The 20,608-nt window shown below is 39.2% G+C and overlaps 1 protein-coding gene across 3 annotated transcripts in view; it reads right to left on the bottom strand.

Moving 5' to 3' along the window:
* ENOX1 (ecto-NOX disulfide-thiol exchanger 1) overlaps positions 1 to 20,608 on the bottom strand; it is a 149,474-nt gene that overhangs the window by 33,537 nt on the left and 95,329 nt on the right. Inside the window, exon 9 of one of the 3 annotated variants that reach the window (XM_021708820.1) lies at positions 18,470 to 18,526. The exons of the other annotated variants lie outside the window; for them this stretch is intronic. Within the exon in view, the coding sequence (XP_021564495.1) occupies positions 18,470 to 18,526 (57 nt within the window). The remainder of the gene's footprint in view (positions 1 to 18,469; positions 18,527 to 20,608) is intronic. 3 annotated transcript variants of the gene reach the window in all.

A 20,608-nucleotide genomic window follows, 5' to 3' on the forward strand; every position in this document is an offset into this window, starting at 1 on the left:
TTGGGTTCAATTGCTGGACCTGGAGCATATGAATTAGGTCTTTAGACAACTCCAAGAACTGTGTTTTCTAAGATTTCCAACTGCAAAGATTAAAATAGGTGAGAACTGGTTACATGACAGACCAAGGGCCCTTTAAAGAAAGACAGATGAGTACTCCATGTGGTTTAAGTACCAGAGATATCCAGATACAGTATTTCTCCTAGGGTTCTTCTTTTTAGGTCATTTTTGGTCATTTTTTTTTTTTTAACAAACCACCTACATGGTGCTTAGTATATATAGGAAGTGTTTATAAGCACTTGACAAATATGAGCTCATGTAATTGTCATAACAACCCTATAAGGCTGTTACACTCCCATTTTACAGGGGAGGAAAATGAAGTATAGATAAATTTCATGGGTGAAAATGACTGGCCATCATGAGGATGTGGTCAGTACTCTTGGCCTGGAGTTAACTGCAATATGTCCATGATGAATATATATAGTAGATATATTGAAAACAACAATGGGATCACTGGGTATTTTGCATCCTTTTGTTATGTAACTGCATTTGTTGCAGTATCATTTTAAAATAACACAATTTCTTTACTCTCTTAGATTGAAGGAGGTAACAAAGTTAATTTTTCATTTGTATCTCTCATTAATGTTTGCAATGTTTTAAATTTAAATATTAACTTCTAAACATCTTTGAAGACCAAATTATAAGCTTATAAACCTTTTCCTTTCAAAAAATATAAGACATTTCTCTAGTTCAACTTAATTCTTAGTAATAGTCTTTGTTGGTTTTCTCATTACAAAAAATATATATTTACTGTTAAAAAAATGAAAATTAACTGAAGTCCTACTACCTGGATAGAAATGCTATTTACATTCAAATACTTGTCTTTTATGTTTTATACACAACTCTCCTCCTCCCACATATACAGAGGGTGTCAAAAATATATACACATTAAAAAACTGTATTCAAATTATAATACTCAATGAGATGAATACAAGTCATGTTTGACTTCTGCAATTACAAGAGGTGCTCAGAGTGGTTACCATTAGCGTCCAGAAACTTTTTGTTTGTTTGTTTTTGAGTTGGAGTCTCACTCTGTCGCCCAGACTGGAGTGCAGCGGCCGCTCCCGGCCACTGCAGCCTCGCCTGCTGGGCTCTGGCGATCCTTCCGCCTCAGCCTTCCGAGTAGCCGGAATTACAGGCATGTGTTACCACGCCTGGCTGATTTTTTTTATTTATTGTAGAGATGAGGTCTCACTGCCCAGGCGGGTCTCGAACCCGCGGGCTCAGGCAATCCACTCACCTCAGCCTCCCAAAGGCGCGGGATTACAGGCTGAGCCACTGAGCCCGGTGAGCGTCCAGAAACTTTTGATTACAGTGAACATCTCTTAAAATGTGTATACTTTTGGGACCCTGGTATATAATATATATATTATTGTTATTTAATTATTATTTGAAGAATAGGATTATCAGACATGTATACTCCCCAAATAGAATATACCACAAAAAGAACAGAGACTGATAGAAAAGGGTAATTTCAATTTCTTAATGTTGTTGCCCATTAAATCCTAAGAGCATCACTATTGCCTGGATCATAACTTAATTATGGCTATCACAGTTCACACCATGCTTAAATTGTGGTCTCAAGCTGGCAATTAAATGGCTTTCTTTTGGAAGAGTTTTGTGACAGCCATGTTAAATAAAAATGATCTAAAAGTGAGAAAAAAAAATCTTTATATTTTCCAGTGACTCTATTCATTATTTAAACCATTAAATTGTAGTATTTTATTTTTAGTTTTACTATATGCCTCTGTAGACATAACCAAATGAAAAAATACACTTGCTCTCAAAAATAGCAGTGTATCTCTTCAGCACGTAACCCACACTGCTATATCAACTCAAGTCCACATCCTTCACAGCCTGAAAAAGGACTGACATGAAGAATCTCAACCAATAAAAACAGAGCAGCAAACAGAAGAAACTAAAATGAAATACTTCTTAAAATGTATGTATGTGCATCCAGAATTAGTCGGTTTGATTTATCTTGTATGATACTGACTCTATTCCTGGTAAAGATTAATTGTATTATGGTGCTGTTGGCTTGTTATTTTCTCAGTTCATTTCTCAGGATGACATTTCTTATTTTTCTCTGCTACAAAGCACTCACTATCATAATTTTCACCTGCTGAGTTTATGTTACTAATGATAATATTAAAATTTAGATTTTTTTGACCTTTATAGTAGTAAATTAGGTCATAAAAATAGGACGCAATCTGAAAAATAGGAAAGAGAAAGATTTGATTATTATTAAAGTAAAATTGAATTTCACAAGGTTTGCCGGGCATACAGTAAAGTCTTAGTAAACATTAAAGAGCCCCCTTCCTCATGCCCCCAAATAGAATTCTCTCTCCTCACCGCCTTCTTGCATATGCCATACATGAAAACAATTATATAAGCTAAGTGTTTTAGACTGCTGCTGCATGCTGCCTGAGTTTGAGGTCTTCTGAATAAAAAAACAAGTAATAAAAATAGTAGTGACAATAATAACACTAGCAGCTCTTATTGAGTACTTGGTAGGTGACAAGTGCTGTACTATTATTGTTATTATTATTATTTTTCAGTTGGGGTCTCACTCCATTGCCCAGGCTGGAGTGCAGTGGCACGCACACAGCCACTCCAATGTCCATGTGCCGGGCTCAGGCGATCCCTCTGCCTCAGTCTTCCAAGTAGCCACAGAACTACAGGCACATACTACCAATCCTGGCTAATTTTTTGATTTATTGTAGATATGAGGTCTCACCAAGTTGCCCAGGCTGTTCTCAAACATTACTGAGGCAATGGCCTCCCAAAGTGCTGGGATTACAGGCTTCAGCCACCATGCCTGGCCACTGTACTATTATTATTACCAGTTTACAGACTAAAAGCTGAGGCAGAAATAAAGTAAGTAATTTTCTTTAAGTTCACACACCTGGAAAGCAGTGGTGCCAAGACTGGGCCCAGGCAGTCAGATCCCAGAACCTTTAGTCCATACTGCCTTCTGTTTCAGTCACCTCTTAGGGAATCATGACTTTTTTAAGCCTTGATCTCACCCCAAGGTCTCTTCCTTACTAGGATGACTGAAGTCAGTCTTGGGTGAGCTCCCTTCTCCTCAGTGGGCTGCGTAATGCTGGAGAAGAGTGACTGTGGACAGACAGCTGTGCCTGCAATACTACACTGTCTATTGTGCGAACTTGGATGGTCCTGGCTAGGAGAGGATAGTTGTGGGTCCACTGATCCTCTGTGTGCATTCTCCAAATCAATGTGATTTCTGTGAACTAGAGTCTGTTAATTAGTAACAGCTTGACTAGCAGCAAAGTTCAAGATCTGGACTAAAAACAGTATCTGGACACTTCAGTTCAGTATAATTTGATTGGGATGTATGGCACCTCTACCAGTCTTTCATTCATTAAATAGATATTGAGCATCTACAATAAGGGTAGTTTTTGTGTTAGACAACAAGATTCAAAACGATGAATAAAGATGTTTCTTGCTCTCAAAGAGTATTAGAGTCTAGAGGACAGGCAAGTATGTAAAATAGCGTATTAAAATACAGTGTGTTATAAGCTATGACAAGGAAAAGTCCTAGATGCCATGGAAGCCCAGAATGGCACCTAAGCTGGCCTGGGTGGAGAGTAGGTGGCAGTGTGGTCCACAGACTGGTGACACTGGCATTATCTAGGCGCTTATTAGAAATGCAAATTCCCAGGCCCCAACTAAGACCTAACCCAATCAGACACTCTAGGGTGGGCCCAGCAAGCTGTGTTTTGAAAAGCTTTCTGTTTTGATTTTGTTGCTTACTGAAGTTTGAGAAGTACTGCCTTGAAGTATGCAGGACTCACACACAACAATTAGGCAAAAAAAAAAAAAAAAATATACCAAATTAAAATCAGCAAAACAAGAACATTGAATGAGGTGATCCCTACCACCTCCATTCTAACTTTTAGTCTACAAGATTTCTATACACATCTTAAGGTTAGCTGGAATGAAATGTTTTATCTTCAAGATCACTCACAGATGATATACAGAAGGAAGGGTTCGCATCTCTCATCTAACTAGGCCAAACAAATTCACTGAACTGTCTCAGGCTACTAGAATTCCTATGTCAATTCAATTATCAGTCGGCATGTATCAAAATATACCCACCTATATAGGCTCACTACAGTGTTATATTCTGCAAGGGATATGTACAAATTCTCTGCTGTAAGAAACTTACACTTGAGTTGAGAAGATCAGCCTGTCATAACTGGGCTGTTCAAAATGGCTGAAATAATGATAAATCCTGTAGGAACTGGAGAAGAAGGTGATTGATTTGGACTGATTTTAGGTACGGCCCCAAGAAATGGAATCCAACTGGGCTTAAAAACAGGCAGAATTTGCATTGCAGGCAAAAAAAAAAAAAAGGCGATGTGATAGATGGAGAAAGCTAAGTTAACAATTAAAAAACTAATTATTTAGAATTTTTAATGAATGGTGCACCTAGCTAAATTTGACCTGTTGACTAAAGCCATTCATTCAGGAAATCAGGCCAAAAGTTTTCTCAAGACCAGGTCAATAGTTACTCTGTTTTTACCAAGGGGACCGATTTGAATACTACCATATAAAAAAATGTTTGTTAGGAATGATATTTCTGTTTACAGCTGTGAGACATATTTTATGTTTACCCATGTGTATGGACACATGCATGTGTGTAGTAAGGGACCACAGAATTACATAGGTATAGGACTTTATGTAGAACACACCTGTAGACTTTTTCCATAGTTTCAAGCCATCTTTCTCAGAGTTGGCATGGAAAGAATTTGCCTGTGCAAATTAGATTCTGCAAGTCTCATAAACATAAGTAGCTCATCAGCATACACTGAACAGTCTGGAAACGGTCCAGACAGATAAAGCCACTCCATAATCTCTCAGGGGAGCTGACAGAACAATGGAAACGATGGGACGCTGGGCATCATGGCCACAAATCTCCCTTGTAGGGACAATTTCAGAGCTGGGAAGGCTGAGGCTTTAATGATTTTCTTGGAAAACAAAAATAAATGAACAGAAATCTGAAAAAAAATCGATGAAGTGTTCCAAGGCTCATGAACGCTTTCAGGGAACCCTGCAGAGTTTTCAGAGAATGGTCACCATATACCTAGCAAGGGGTTGCTTGCAAGTCTCTCAATGACTCGCTGCATGCTTACACGCAGGCTGCTTGAGAGAGGGTGACAGGTAGAGACCTTCCTGGCTCTGACATCTGTACAGCTAAGGACTGCAGACTCATTTTTTCAAGAAAGCCTCACCGTCTTTCTATAAAGGACATAATTTTTAAATGTTACAAAGTATGTGAATGCCTCTTTCTTTGGGTAACAGCTTTCCTTCCAAATTCAACTTTTGTTCTGTCAAATTAGGAGACCTAGAGGACATTCACACAGAGGTGTGGCTTGCTGAAATTTTGAAACTGTGTGATACCCTAAGTTAGATTTACAGCCACTGGAGTAAGGTTTGCAACCTTCCTGGAGGCTTGCTTTAAAATGCCCAAGCAGGACATCAGATCCCCCTGGGCACAGCAGGCAGGTCAGTAAGAAAGGCGGGGAAGCTGCAGTTGGAGGGTGTGAACTCACACCTGGGATGGTTCCCACCTTTAGGTCCAGAGAGGGAAGGGGACGCCTAGAGAGGGAGTCTCAGAGTTTTCAGGCTGGAAGGGTTAGGACACACTTCATTTTGCTGTGGCAATTAGAACATACTTATCTCCAAGTCCAACCTTTGTGGTTTCCCCAGGAAGCCCACCAATCATTTCATCTGCAGACTGACATCTGAGCTTTTGGTTTCCAATTCAAGAGGCTTATTTTTGAATAGACTTTTCATCAAATGTGAGTATTCGCACAACTGCAAAGACTTTGGATGAAAACAGACTTCAGTACTAGGGTGGGGGTGGGAGGTAGGAAGTCAAGGGGCAGGAAAGCTGCTGCTCTCCTGCCTGCCACAGTCGATTCAGGAGGGCCGATGGGCACAGCCATGACACTTGGGAAAAGCTTCCTGTCCTGGTCTTCCCTACCCTTCTCCCCTTTTTCCTTCTTCCCATTTTTGTACCTATTTGTTTCTTAGACATCTTCCTACATACTTCCTCAAAGAAATGCCATAGCTCAGTGGATTCTGTGGCAATGTGATGGATGAGGTCTGGAGATGAGCAGTGTGTGGAGAAATAGGGAGTGAATGACTGCCCTTTGCAGTACTCTAGAACCATCTGGGGAGAGCCAGGGAGTGCTGGGCAGGGAATCCTTGCAGGAGACCAGTGTCAAAAATGGTGAGTAGCCCCAGCACGAGCTGGTTCCTTTCGTACCTCTTCCTTTCCTGGACTTACAGGTAATTAGCAGACATGAATCACTATGGAACATTTAATAATCTAAATAATAAAAAACGAATGTCTAGGAAGTCTCTTATGGCTGCTGAGCAACATACAGAACTAAGAAGAAGGGAAGTTCATCTATTGGTGCATCCTTACTCCTTACTGTTTTTATGCTCCTAATTTTGTGCTGTTTCTTCTGCAGAACTGATGGTGCCTGAGGAAAGGAGCCTCCTTCTCCTCCCCCTCTGTCTTCATAAGGCAGCGGAGCAATCTTCTGCTGCTGTCCACCTTTTGGGCTTCTGGCCTTTTTCACAGATGCTGCTCCTGTTGGTAGTTGCTCAGGAGATCAGGCAGTGCTAAGTTGTACCTCATCTGAGGCAAGGATATGGTGAATGAGCCCTCTAGGTCTATTTGACTTTAAAACGATGTTGCTTACATTCAAGTCATGTCTGCATGTTTGTGTATGCATCCCTTGTTGATGGTTTGGAGCTTCCATGAAACTTCTTGGCCATAATTAAAAATAAAAGCTTAATTTTCAGGTTGGGTTTAGAATTGATTTTGTTAACTTTTACTTAAGCACTCTTTTTAATCCCTCGTATTCTCTAGAGAGGTTGGACAAGCATCATGTAATGGTGACCTGGTTTCCATTAGTCTTGGTCTGGGGTTTATATAGAGCACAGGCTCTATAATCCTTGGGTCACAAAGAAGATTCTGACATGGGGTTCACAGCACAAGACCCCAAATAATATATCTAAGTATCTAAATTATTTATGAAGTATATACAATTTGCCTCTCTCTTAAAAAATGCAAATATTATTGAGAGTTATTTTCCTCTCCTGCTAAGGAACTCAGTATCCTCTTTATGTGGTAATATCTAGAAAGTATTATGGGCTGTTTATTTCATTACTTACTAAGTAGAAGCTAAGCTTTATTTTTTTTTGTATAAAGAGTCAGTGAATCTCCCTCTATCTTTAAATCCCAGTCAAGTACAAAAGCGTTCCCATTTATAAAGTGCTGTAATGGTAGATGAATTAACCAACACATTGTTACAGAATATACATTGCACACTACCCATGACAGCAAAAACAAATCATATTTTTAAGAAGAGACTGCAGCAGAGACTATTTAAATAAACTAGAGTCTATCTGTGGCAGGAAATATTAGGCAGTCATTAAAAATCATGTAACAACTGATACCACAGAAATACAAAAGATAATTCGAGATTATTATGAATAACTATGCACTGATAAATTGGAACAACTGGACGCATCCAAACCTACTAAGATTGAGCCATGAAGAAATAGAAAACCTGAAAATACCAATAGTGAATAATAAGATCAAAGCAGTAATTAAAAAGTTTCTCATAAAGAAAAGCCCAGAACTCGATGGCTTCACTGCTGAATTCTACCAAACTTTTAAAGAAAAATGAATGACAATCCTATTTAAACTAGCCAGAAAAACTGAGAAAGAGGGAATATTCCAAAGTCATTCTATAAGGCCAGAATTACCCCGATACCAAAACCAGTCGAGGACCAAACAACAACAACAACAAACTATAGGCCAATATTCTTGATAAACACAGATGCAAAAATATCTCAATAAAATACTACCAAATTGATTCAACAACACATTAAAAAGATCATTCACCATGATCAAATGAGGTCATCTCAGGGATACAAGGATGGCTTAACATATGAAAATTAATAAATATGATACATTACATTAATAGAACCAAGAACAAAAACCATTTAATCATTTCACTAGATGTTGAAAAAATATTTGGTAAAATTCAGCATCCCTTCATGATAAAAACTCTCAACCAAGTATAGAAAGAACATACCTCAAAACAATAAAGACTAGGTATGACAAATCCACAATTAATATCGTACGGGATGGGGACAAATGGAAAGCCTTCTCTCTAAGATCTGGAACAAGACAAGAATACTCACTTTCACTACTTTTATTCAACATACTAGTGGAGGTCTTAGGCAGAGCAATTAGTCAAGAGAAGGAAATAAAGGGCATTCAAACTGGGAAGGAAGAAGTCAAATTACAGATGACATGTTTACAGATGACATGAACTTATATTGAGAAAACCCTAAGACTCCACCAAAAAAAATCATTGGAACTGATACATGAAATCAGTAAAATTGCAGAATACAAAACCAACCTACAAAAATCAGTAGCATTTGTACATGCCAACAGCAAACAATCTGGAAAAGATATCAAGAAAGTAATCCCAGCTGAGCTCGGTGGCTCAGCCTGTAATCCCGCGCCTTTGGGAGGCTGAGGTGAGTGGACTGCCCGAGCCCGCGGGTTCGAGACCCGCCTGGGCAACTTGGCCAGACCTCATCTCTGCAATAAATAAAAAATTAGCCAGATGTGGTAGCGCGCGCCTGTAGTTCCGGCTACTTGGAAGGCTGAGGCGGAAGGCTCGCCGGAGCCCAGCAGGTCGAGGCTGTGGTGGCCGGGAGCGGCCACTGCACTCCAGTCTGGGTGACAGAGTGAGACTCCAACTCAAAAAAAAAAAAAAGAAAGTAATCCCATTTATAATAGCTACAAAGAACATAAAATACCTAGAAATAAATTTAACCAAAGAAGTTAAAAATCTCTACAAGAGAAACTATAAAACACTGATGAAAAAATTGAAGAGGACGTACACAAAATGGAAAGGTAGTCTATGCTCATGAATTTGAAGAGTTAATATTGCTAAAATGTCAATACTACTCAAAGCAATTTATAGATTCAATGTAATCCCTATCAAAATATCAGTGACATTCCTCACAAATAGAAAAAAATAATATTACAATTTGTATGGAACCAGAAAAGACCCCAAACAGACAAAGCAATTCTTTTTTTTATAATCAATATTTTTTATTATGATATTGTGGGGTACAGTTAAGGGTTAGGTATACAAATATGCTTCATTCAGGCACCCTTGTTGATAAGAGGTCAGACAAAGCAATTCTGAGAAGAAAAAAAAAAGCTAAAGGTATCACACTTTCTTGACTTCAAAATATACTACAAGGCCATAATAACCAAACCAGCATAGTACTGAAATAAAAACAGACACATAGCCCAATAGGATAGAATAGAGAATCCAGAAATAAATTCACGCATTTATAGTCAACTCATTTTTGACAAAGGTGCCAAGAACATACATGGATCAAAGGACAGTCTCTTTAATAAAGGGTGCCAGGAAAACCTTTTGCAGAAGAACAAAACTAGAGCCCTATCACAATATATAAAAATCAACTCAAAATGGACTTAAGCCTTAAATACTAAGATTTGAAATTATAAAACTACTAGAATAAAACATTGGGGGAAAAGCTCTAGGATATTGTTCTGGGCAAAGATTTTTTGAGTAAGATCTCAGAAGCACAGGTAATAAGAGCAATAGATAAATGGAATCACACCAAGTTGAAAGCTTCTTTATAGCAAAGGAAACAATCAACAAAGTGAAAAGATAATATACTGAATTGAAGAAAGTATTTGCAAATTATCCATCTGGAAAAAGGCTAATGGTCATAAAATATAAGTAGCTCAAACAACTCAGTAACTAAAAAACAAATAATCTGATTTAAAAATAAAGATCTGAACAGACATTTCTCAAAAGAAGACGTATAAATATCCAACAGGTATATGAAAAATGTTCAACATCACTAATCATCAGAGAAATGCAAATCAAAACACAATAAGATATCATTTCACCCCAGTCAGAAAGACTTTTATAAAAAAGACAAAAACTAACAGATGATGGTGAGGATGCAAAGAAAGGGATGTATACTATTGAGAGAAATGTAAATTAGCTCAGCCACTATGGACATCAGCTAAAAAAAAGAAATACCATATAATCCAGCAATCCCATTACTGGTATAAACTTAAAAGAAAGGAAATAAAAAATATTAAAGAGATATCTGCACTCTCATGTTACTGCAGCACTATTCACAACAGCTAAGACATGGAATCAACCTAAGGGTTCATCAATGGATGAATGGATAAAGAAAATGTGGTATATATACACAATAGAATATTATTAAGCCATGAAAAGAACAAAATCCTGTCATTTGCAGCAACATGGATAGAGCTAGAGGTCATTATATTAAGTGAAATAAATCAGGCACAGAAAGTTAAACGTTACATGTTTTTGCTCTTATGTGGGGACTAAAAAAAGTGAATCTCATGAAGATAGAGAATAGATTGGGCCGGGCTCGGTGACTCAGCCTGTAATCCCAGAACTTTGGGAGGCTGAGGCGAGTGGATTGCCTGAGTCCATGAGTTCAAGACCCGCCCAGGAACTTGGTGAGACCTCGTCTCTACAATAAATCAAAAACTAGCAAAAAAAAAAAAAAAAAATTATCCAGGTGTGGTAGCGCACGCCTGTAGTTCCAGCTACTTGGAAGACTGAAGCGGAAGGAAGGATCGCCAGAGCCCAGCAGGTAGAGCTGCGGTGACTGGGAGCGTGCCACTGCACTCCAGTCTGGGCAACAGAGTGAGACTCCACTCCAAAAAAAAAAAAAAGAGAGAATAGATTGGTAGTTACCAGAGGTGGAGAAGGGTAGGGGGAAGAGAGACAAAGAGAGGTTGATTAATGGGTATAAAAATAAAGTTAGAAGGAATAAGATTTAGAGTTCAATAGTTCAGTAGCGTGACTAGAGTTAACAATTCTGTATATTTCAAAATAGCTGTAAGAGAAGAATTTGAATGTTCCCAGCATAAAGAGAAATAAATTTTTGAGGTGATAAATATGCCAACTATCCTGATAAAATCATTACACATTATATGAATGTATCAAAATATCATATGTACTTGAAAATATGTTCATCTATTCTGTATCAAAAACATATTAAGAAAATATATTTAATAAAATGGGTGAATGTTTATGATATATAAAGAAAAATGCAGGCTATAAAACTGTTCCTAAGTCGGACTCGGTGGCTCAGCCTGTAATCCCGCGTCTTTGGGAGGCTGAGGTGAGTGGCTTGCCTGAGCCCGCAGGTTCGAGACCTGCCTGGGCAGCGAGACCTCATCTCTACAATAAATCAAAAAATCAGCCGGGCGTGGTAGCGCATGCCTGTAATTCCGGCTACTTGGAAGGCTGTGGCGGAAGGATCACCGGAGCCCAAGCAGGTCGAGGCTGCGGTGGCCGGAAGTGGCCACTGCACTCCAGTCTGGGCAACAGAGTGAGACTCCAACTCAAAAAAAACAAAACAGATCTGTTCCTATGATATGCTGTAAGTTTTGTAAAAGTGTCATATGTGTAAATAGACAAAGATGCAGGTAATACAAAGAAGTGGAAACACTAATTTCTGAATGGTGAAATTACAGATATTTATTATTTTTAAAAATATTTTTCTGCATTTCCACATTTGTCATAAAAAGAAAATGGCACTATTAAGATAACAGTATTTGTATGTAAATTGGCTCTATAAAAAGTAACAGTCTTCCATTCTAAACAGTAGCATTTGCTTTTATGTCTGATAAGATTATCGTGAACCTTTCTGAAGAAGGACATTCTGTCTCCAAAATAGATAACTTTTGTTCAGATCTTGGTTTTACGCATACACGTATCCACATGCATGTCAACCCATTTGACACAGCACTGAAATTTGTTTCCTTTGCCTGTTTTTCTCTAACCTGGCCTTGGGGAAGAAGGTATTTTTGCTTCTCTAAATTCAATCTATCAGCTTTATTAAACATGTGCTAATCCTGTTACATGCTCCAAATTCACTAATGGCCAAGCAGGTACCACCAACTCCTGTTCTTATGAAAAGAACAAACTCTAGCCCCGAGCTCCAGCTGTGGAAACGCAGTCAGTAGGCAGTGTGGTGACTGGGAAGGAGACTTCTCTTGAGTGTTGACTGGAACCAAGAGCACTCACCACGGAGCCAGCTTCTGCCCATTTTTGATAGCAGTTCCCTTTCTAATCCTTCCTTGGAGCACTGCACATGCTGGCAAGAGGATCTACTAACAGGATCCCTTCCAGTCATGGTCTTTTCAAGGGTGTTGGGTTGGGGTGCATATGGATATTTTCAGAAGGAACTGCGGGTTTCACAGTGAGTGGAAGGACGCCTGGTTAATTCCCTGCATAAAACTTGTTGAACTTGATGGAAGAAGGCAGCTTCATCAGAGCAGAGGGTTGCAGAAGAAGGGTGGGGGTAAGCTGGGCAAGGACACATCAGCAGGAGAAAAGCAATAATGTTATAGGAGCTATAATAGGAGGAAAAGACCAAGCTCTGGGTTTGAGTATTTAATATGTGAATAGGGCAATATGTCAAAGGGTCAAAGAAACATTAGTCCATGAAAAGTCCATCTTCTCGTCTTCGGACATCTACAGATATGGTGTCCATCTTTCCCTAAAGGATTTTCTAGTAGCCACTGATTTTGGGAGGTCTTAAATGTCTCTGTTCCACTCACTGTGACTCACCTTCCTACTCCTCTCACGTACATGGAACCAATCCTCCCAATAAAGATTTTTCCCCCCAGAGAGTGGCTGGAAACATGCAAAAAAGTTACCTCAAGCTCAGCTTTCCCACTGTGATATTGACCTGAAGGCAGAGAGTGAGTCCTGATGGAATGAAACAGGACTAGCAATTTTTAGTAAGGGCAGGGGACAACGACAGGGAGTCAGCTCCATGTGGGTCAAAAGCCACATCTTTGTAACTAACCAATAGGTATCCAGAACATAGTATAGTGCCCGGTGCAAGCAAGGCTGGAAGTGATAATATCTATCAGGCACTGATCACCTCAGCACTGCAAAGCAAGGCTCACAGCAACCCAGTGAGGTAGGTGTGATTATAACCTTCATTTTAGGGGTGAACAAGACAGAGGTGGAGGGGTTCAGTGATTCAAGGTCACTGGACAGTAAGTTGCAGAGCCGGGATTAAAACCATACTTTGGCGCGTGGATCTATTCTTGACCCTTACCCTCTGTCGCCTCCCTTAATGAGTGTTTGTGAGTTTACTGAGTAGAAAAGGGATGTCAGTTTGCACTGAGATATAAATGAGGGGCTGTGTGTAGGCCAAGGGCAGCACGGGATGCTGGAAAGGCAGGCCATGAGGATAAATGGGTGAGGAAGGAGCTGAGACACCTTTGGTCCCATGCTCCAGTGTATGCCAAATTTGGTCCTTGCAGGTCAGGGTTAATTTTCCTTTGACAGAGCCATCGGGTGGGGTGAGGAAGGTGCAGATCTTGACATTGACCCTTCCTGTCTTTTCTACTCCTCTCCCAACTCAAGACTGGGGACCCCAAGACCAGGCAGAAAGTTGTTATGGGAAGAAAGGATACGGTTTGAGTAATGGTTTCCTTTTGAGGATATGGTCCTGGTTTTCCATAAAGGTTTTCTTTTCCTTTCTCAGCTTGTTTAGTACATCAGTATGTATTCTTATCTCTCCCGCCTACCTGCCTGAAGGGTAGAAGCCACACTCGGAAACTAAGAAAAGGACTGGAGGTTCCCTCACATATATCATTAAAATACGTGGTTAACGACAGCCTTCTGCTGCGTGGCACTAAACTTGAAGAATGTTCTTCACACATATCTCTTTCACACGCTCCTAACGTCTTTACTCTGACAGATTTAAAGACAGCTCTGAGGATTTACTTTCTTACAGAGGCAACATGAAAAACTGGAAAGTCTTTTTCCTTTTGTGTTTTTGTTTTATTGTTGGGTGGGGAGGTGCTCTATTTGATAGTGATAACCTTCAGTATCACCAATTAAACCATTTTACAGATTGCAAATGATTTCTTTAACCCCAGTGTGGGAGCATAATTGTGAAAACAGAGGAAGGATAGGTAGCAACATTCCTATAACAGGAGACAAAAGGAGGGAAAATTCATGGAGAACTTTTAGACCAAATTGTTCTAAATACTGCTGGCTTAAGTTGCCTCTTTATTTCATTCCTCTTATGTGCTCCTACATTTCTCACTTCCCCTCCACTTTTTCATATTTCTCTCTCTCTCACACACACACATAGAGCACATAAAGATCACAGGTGGTGATACTGCTGGGAGGAAGGCCATCAAAAAATATGCAAGGACAGATTATCTTTATTTTTAAGTTTAAGAGGTTGATATCTGTCCCATATAATTACCAGGGACCAGGTTATTTATTCAGCAGTTCTAGGGATGAGAAGACAGCTCAGCATGAGAGATGAAAAGAAAATTTATAGTTTTTTAGGGAAAAAACAAAATTGGGTCTGGAATAACTGAAATCATTCAAAGAACTGGGTTAAAGACTAGTTTTAAACTTGGGTACACTTAAATAGTTGAACTACCCATCTGCCATTAATATATCCAGTTCCAAATACAAAGGAAAACCTATTTAAAATCTGCAAGTGTTAAGTCTGAATTATACAAGTTCTCCTGGAGAATAAAGCCTTTGCAATTGACTTCAGTTTCTGGCCCTAATAGTTTCAAATTAGGCTTCAAATTAGCCATGAGAAAACACTTCTCATGGGCATGACCTTGCAGAAGATCTGGTGACACGGGGGCAAGGGTTGGGCTTTTTAAGGGTGTGTCTGTTTTGAGACCTCAAGAATACCGAATATATGTTGATCAGATGCTTGTTGGTGTTCAATAAAATGTAAGACAATAGAAAAGCAATACTAACAGATCATAAGCTGAATGACTCTTGAGACTAAGGCCAATGAGTAAATTGCACGACTGCATGTCCCTTCAGGACGATGAATGGATACCATAAGAGTGCAGCTGCCTCACCAACATTCTGAATGCCAAGCAATTTCAGAAGTCTGAAGCTCCCTGCCAGACTTCATGACACAGCTATTAATACACAGAATACTACGCAGAATCCCTCAGAAACAAACATGAGAGATGCAAGCAAGATTTATGGACATGTTAATTAAAGCATTATTTATAATAGCAAAAATGAGAAGTTAAATGCCTAACACATAGGTGTGCAGTTCAATTATTTCATATCTACATTACACATTCATTAAGAATCCTGTCTTTGAGGAACATTTGGTGACAAGAAAAATACTTATGCTATAATGAGAACTCAAAAAGGTACAAAACTGAGGATAATATGATAGCATTTATTTGTTCATTTATTTATTAGGTTCCTCCCTTCTGGTCATAAACATGTATATGACTGGAAACAAACAAATAAAATGTTAATAGTGGTTATCTCCGAGTAATGAGACAATGAGTTTATTTTCTTTACCTCTGTATTCTTTTCCATAATTTGCAAGCTTCTAACATACTTAAAAAAAAACTTTTATAATAAGATATACTGTTTTAAAAAAAATTGCCAACTCTCATAAGAATACTCAACTAAGCTGGCACCAGTCCACTGTATAATTGTTATTAATAAATGATAATGCATAAAATTCCTGCCTCAGACATGAATAATATAATGAAAAATAATCTATATGTCTCAGTCAACAGCCTCTGGGCTAGAGGCTTTAAACCTCATGATCTGCACTGAAATTCATACTGCCAAAGTCCTGCATGCTGTATTAAATACTACTCAAGCATGAAGAGGAAATTAATACTTGTTGAGTATGAGCTCTAGGCCAGGTGTTTATGTACATGGTTTCACTTAACATACAAATAAAGTAAGTAAAGTTGAGAAAGGTCAAATAACTTGCCTTAGTCACGGCGCTATTCAGTGATCAAAATGGATTCAACCCTCTTAGTCTAGTCTGAAAACTTTGTATCTTTTAACCACCACAGAATTGGTAGAAAGACAGAGACTTCATTTCAGATATTTAAAAATATCTTTACAAAATAGTTTGCTAGAATTACTAATGTGTGACCAGAATAATTGATTTGATTGATTTTTGCACAAAACCCTAGTGGAGGTACTAAGGAAACTGTCAGAAGGAGACAAAATTCAGATAGAAAAGAGGATAAGTGAATAATGTACCTGCTGGGAAACCCCTAATAAAATAAGCAGGAATTATAAAAATTAACCTAGCTTTCTGCCCAGCAAGGAAGGTGGCCACCAGCAGTGACTGGCAAGAACGGTGAGGCTCTGTCACTTCACAAATATCTCCCTGACCCTGGTCAAGGTACTACTCCTCCCTACCCCTGGGCCACAGCCCCATCTCTCAACAGTCATGCCTTTGAGTTGATTACAAAGCCTGCCTCATGGATTCTAGACAGGTATCTTAAAAAGCTAAAAACCTTCCCTTCTCTAGAAAGGAAAAAGACCTCAAAGATTGTCTCCCTTGACTTTATCCACTAGATAATAAGTGACTTTTAACATTTCTCAAAAAAGTCATGTAGGCTAGATATTGTGTCAGGCTTCTCCTTACCTGTGTCATCTACTTAAATCAGCAGATGAATGTATCATCATGACAACATCTTACTCAGACAGAACCTCACAATTACAAAGTACTTTCTGACTCAAGACGGGCATTAGAAGCATCATCTCATTTGCTTCCCACAATAGTCCTTAAGGAAAGAGAAGGAGGCAACATCATCCCATTTTACAAACCAGGAAATTGAAGCCCACCGTCACTTGGACAAAGCTTAATGGATCAGATGGCAGCTTCCTTGGAAGGCACAGAGGTACTGGCCCTGTGTGAAATGGCCATGAAGGTTTTGGTAGCAATGTGTCCCTAGATGATAGGATCCTGAAGAAGGGTTTTAGGATGAGGTATGAGATACTGGAGTGGGAAGACAAACTCTGTTTGTGTCACAACACTGTCCATGGAGAGCTCTGTATAAATGGCTTCACCCTCCAGCATTCCACTTCCTCAGTTCCGTCCGTTCTTCTCAGTCAAACCCAAGTTCAACAGCTCCAGGAAGCCTTCCTTGATTATTCAGCACAAAGAAACCATGAGAGTAACACCGTAAGGTTTCCTCAGGCCTTGCTCATTATGATATTGGATATTATGATACGTTTTTGAGGCAGGCTTTGCCATTCCTTTTACAAATGAGAACAATGAAACTCAAAGAGGTTAAGTAACTTGCCAGGCTGATGCAGTTAAAAAGCAGCAAAGTCTGGATTTCAAACAGCATCACATCACAGCTACCTCACCTTCCTTATGCTTTGCATATCCTGCATAATGTCATGTGTTTGTTTGTTTTTTATTCCTCAACGGGCATTAGAACTCAGTTATAAGTTCTTTGAGGGAAAAGTCTTACGTTTCTTTGTAACTCCCACCCCTGCCCCTCTAGAACTTAGCAAAACACCATGAACACAGTAGGTGCTCAATAAACATCATCTGTTAAATATCTATTGTGTAGGAACAGTAATGATTAAGAGGTATATTTTTGGTACTCTGAATATTAGGCTCTCTGCTGTATATAATTAAAACAAGAGTGAACATGAAATACATAATTTCTCCTAGCTCTAGCATAATCAGGCATTCATTACTATGTCTAATTCTGTGTTATTTTAAAAGAGCTGCTGAATAAGCATTTTCTATGATGAGGATAATCAAATCAAATAAAAAGGACAAAGACATAAACATCAAACACATGAAGAGACAATGATCTACAGGGTATAATATTCCATCATAGACAAAAGAACCTTTAAGACAAAAAGAATACTTGTTGACACTCTGACAATTGCTTATTCAAGGAACACTACAGAGGAAGTCATGGTGCTAACTGGAATCTTGTACCATTATATATTATACTCCATCAAGTAGATGGATGCAACATGCTACTGTTCTGGTCAGAAACAGAAGACAGGTACGCTTACAAGGAGGATTCTGAGAGAAGAGCGTTGCTCTGAGACCTTTTCAGCATGTCAGTCATTTAATTACCATCCTCATTAGCAGGTCAACTTAATAAATGTACATGCAATATACAATGTATTACCCTGTTGAGTCTCATTCCAATTGCACCCCCCCCCCCATAAACACACATCATTAGTTACAGCTTTGGAAATACAAACTCACTGAAATTAGACTTTTTGATGGTAGGTATTAGCTCAAGTACTTCTAAACAGATATCTGATAAATGTGGCTAACAGTAGTAGTACCTATTGACCACATTTTACTGCTAATCCCTAAATAATAATCTTAAATTACTAAGACGTGGGGCTTCTGATTTCCTTTATGCTGTAAATAAAATGCCACATCCCCATATGTTCAACCAACATCAAGCAAGAAGAACAAATATCGGGTTTGTGGTACCTACATTTGCATCCTCATGGCTGTGGCCATTGGTCTCGACCAATTCCTTGGTACCTTTTAACTGCAAATTTTAAGGGAAAACAAAACACAAAATGAATAAGCAAACATATCTGTTAAGTATATCATGTTTTAAATCTGATTTATGTGAGGTTGTATTTTATAAAACTTCCAGTGAGGTAAAACAGATGGAGCACATATTTCTAATGAGCCCTATTGGAACCAGTTTGAGACCAATTTTATAAAACTCAATGGCTGGCAAAAAAATAAAAATAAAATAAGGGTCTTGGTCGTTATTTTTTAAATAGTAAGATTAGAAAGCAGTTGCATAGGCATGAAATGTATAAAATTGGTTCTTAAGAATAATAAATGATTTCATTTCCTAGTCAGATTGCTATTAATTTCAACCCTACAGCACTTGCAAGTTGCTATGGGCTAAATGATGTTATATTAACAAGTGTTCGTGAATGACGCATTTTTAGTTGTTTTTAACATGTGCTACTATACATGTCTTCCTTGAAAATATATTTGAATGACTGACATCTCTGGAGGTCTGAAGGAGAAGATGGTTGCTTCTTTGCTAGAGGAAGAGTTGGAAAGACATCCCCTTGGCTACTGAAGCATTAGAAGAAAAGCTATTTCTCAAATGAGATTTTTCACAGTGAACATTTGAAAACACTTCTCTCTTTCAGAAGGCTTAGAAGTAATCAATTATCAGGAGATTTCAGGAAACCTTTAATTGGCATTTTACACTATGCTGACTCAAAACAGGCATTTAGAAGCAGAGAGCAAAGGAAAAGGGTGAGCTAGCCTCACAGCTGTTTTGCCAGTATTTCTTCTTGGTTTCTTATGCTTAGGAAGAAGGATCTCCTCTATCATCTTTTTCACGCCTCATATAAAGTATTCATGGTGGGAAATAAATACTCAATATTTGAAAGAAAATAAATGCCCAGATACCATCAGTGTGTTTGATTCAGAACATTGGTTCTTTCTGGCTATTTGTGCATATTAAAATGAAAGCTTCTTTAGTTTTAAGGCAATCTTAAACTCTCAGTGACGAAACCATACACACTCCACACCAAGAGAGCGGTTTGCCAAGGGAACCGTGACACGGAGAGACTGAGGACCGGGCAGCTGATTAGGCTTGTGAATTCTAGGCTCTTTGGCTCATTTCCACATCACTCCCACTTAAGGAAAACAAATCTGCCCGCTGTTCATTAGTGCTACATCACTGATACCTCTACACACGACAAACACAAGGGAGCATGGACAACGTATGATGTCCATGACAAGGAAAAGGTGCACCACAGTGCAGGAATATTGCCTATGGTCATGGGGCACAAAGGACTTTTTTAAAAAAATGATCTTTCCTGGCTTAAAGTTTCTTATTGTGGCTGTTCCTCATTTTCCTCCTCATAATCCCCTGCCCATACCACCTTACTTCCTGTAACTTGTGCTCCCGTGAGTTAGAGTAGGGTAAGCGCAGAAGTTCCAATTCTTTGCCAGCAGAAGTAAAGGCCTGTTTTGTGAAAGTCGGTTCCACCTTTTCAGGTTTACCAGCACAAAAATGCCGATTGCTCTCCTCCCTTTGAAATAAATTCCAATTTTCCTACTCCTCGGCATCCTCTACCTGGGCCCTCTCTTCTTAGCTCTCCATATACTCTGACCCCGCCTGGTGCTGATCACTCTACCACCTGCCCTCCACAGCCCAAACTACTGCAGGCATCCCCTCACCCCTCCTGCAACCCTCTCCTGGGAGCCACAGCTCCAGGCTGGCTGTGGCCTTGCCCTCACCAGCCTGCTCCCTGTTTTCCTCCAGCTGCTATTCTTTCCTAGGCAGGGCTGAACATCTTGTTTGCTGAGAACGAGGTTTGTGAATAAGCCTCACATGTAGGCAGCTACCATCATTGTAAAGGAGATGAAAAGCAGGAGTCCATGGGGCCTGGAGGGACATGAAGAAGCTACGACTTAGCAAACAGGAAGGCTGAAGAGGTTAGAGAGGGATTTGGCCTTCCTTGGAAGGGGTGGAACCTAACGGTGGGAAGGGTCTGCCCTTGAGACCTATCCTTTCTTGTCAAGATTCCCAGCAAATGGCAATTGCTTTGAATAGTAAAATTAATACTGGCAGGTGGTAGGGGATTGCAGG

The sequence above is a fragment of the Carlito syrichta genome, unplaced genomic scaffold (assembly GCF_000164805.1).
Source record: "Carlito syrichta isolate Samal-C Ts95f unplaced genomic scaffold, Tarsius_syrichta-2.0.1 Scaffold149649, whole genome shotgun sequence".
NCBI lineage: Eukaryota > Metazoa > Chordata > Mammalia > Primates > Tarsiidae > Carlito > Carlito syrichta.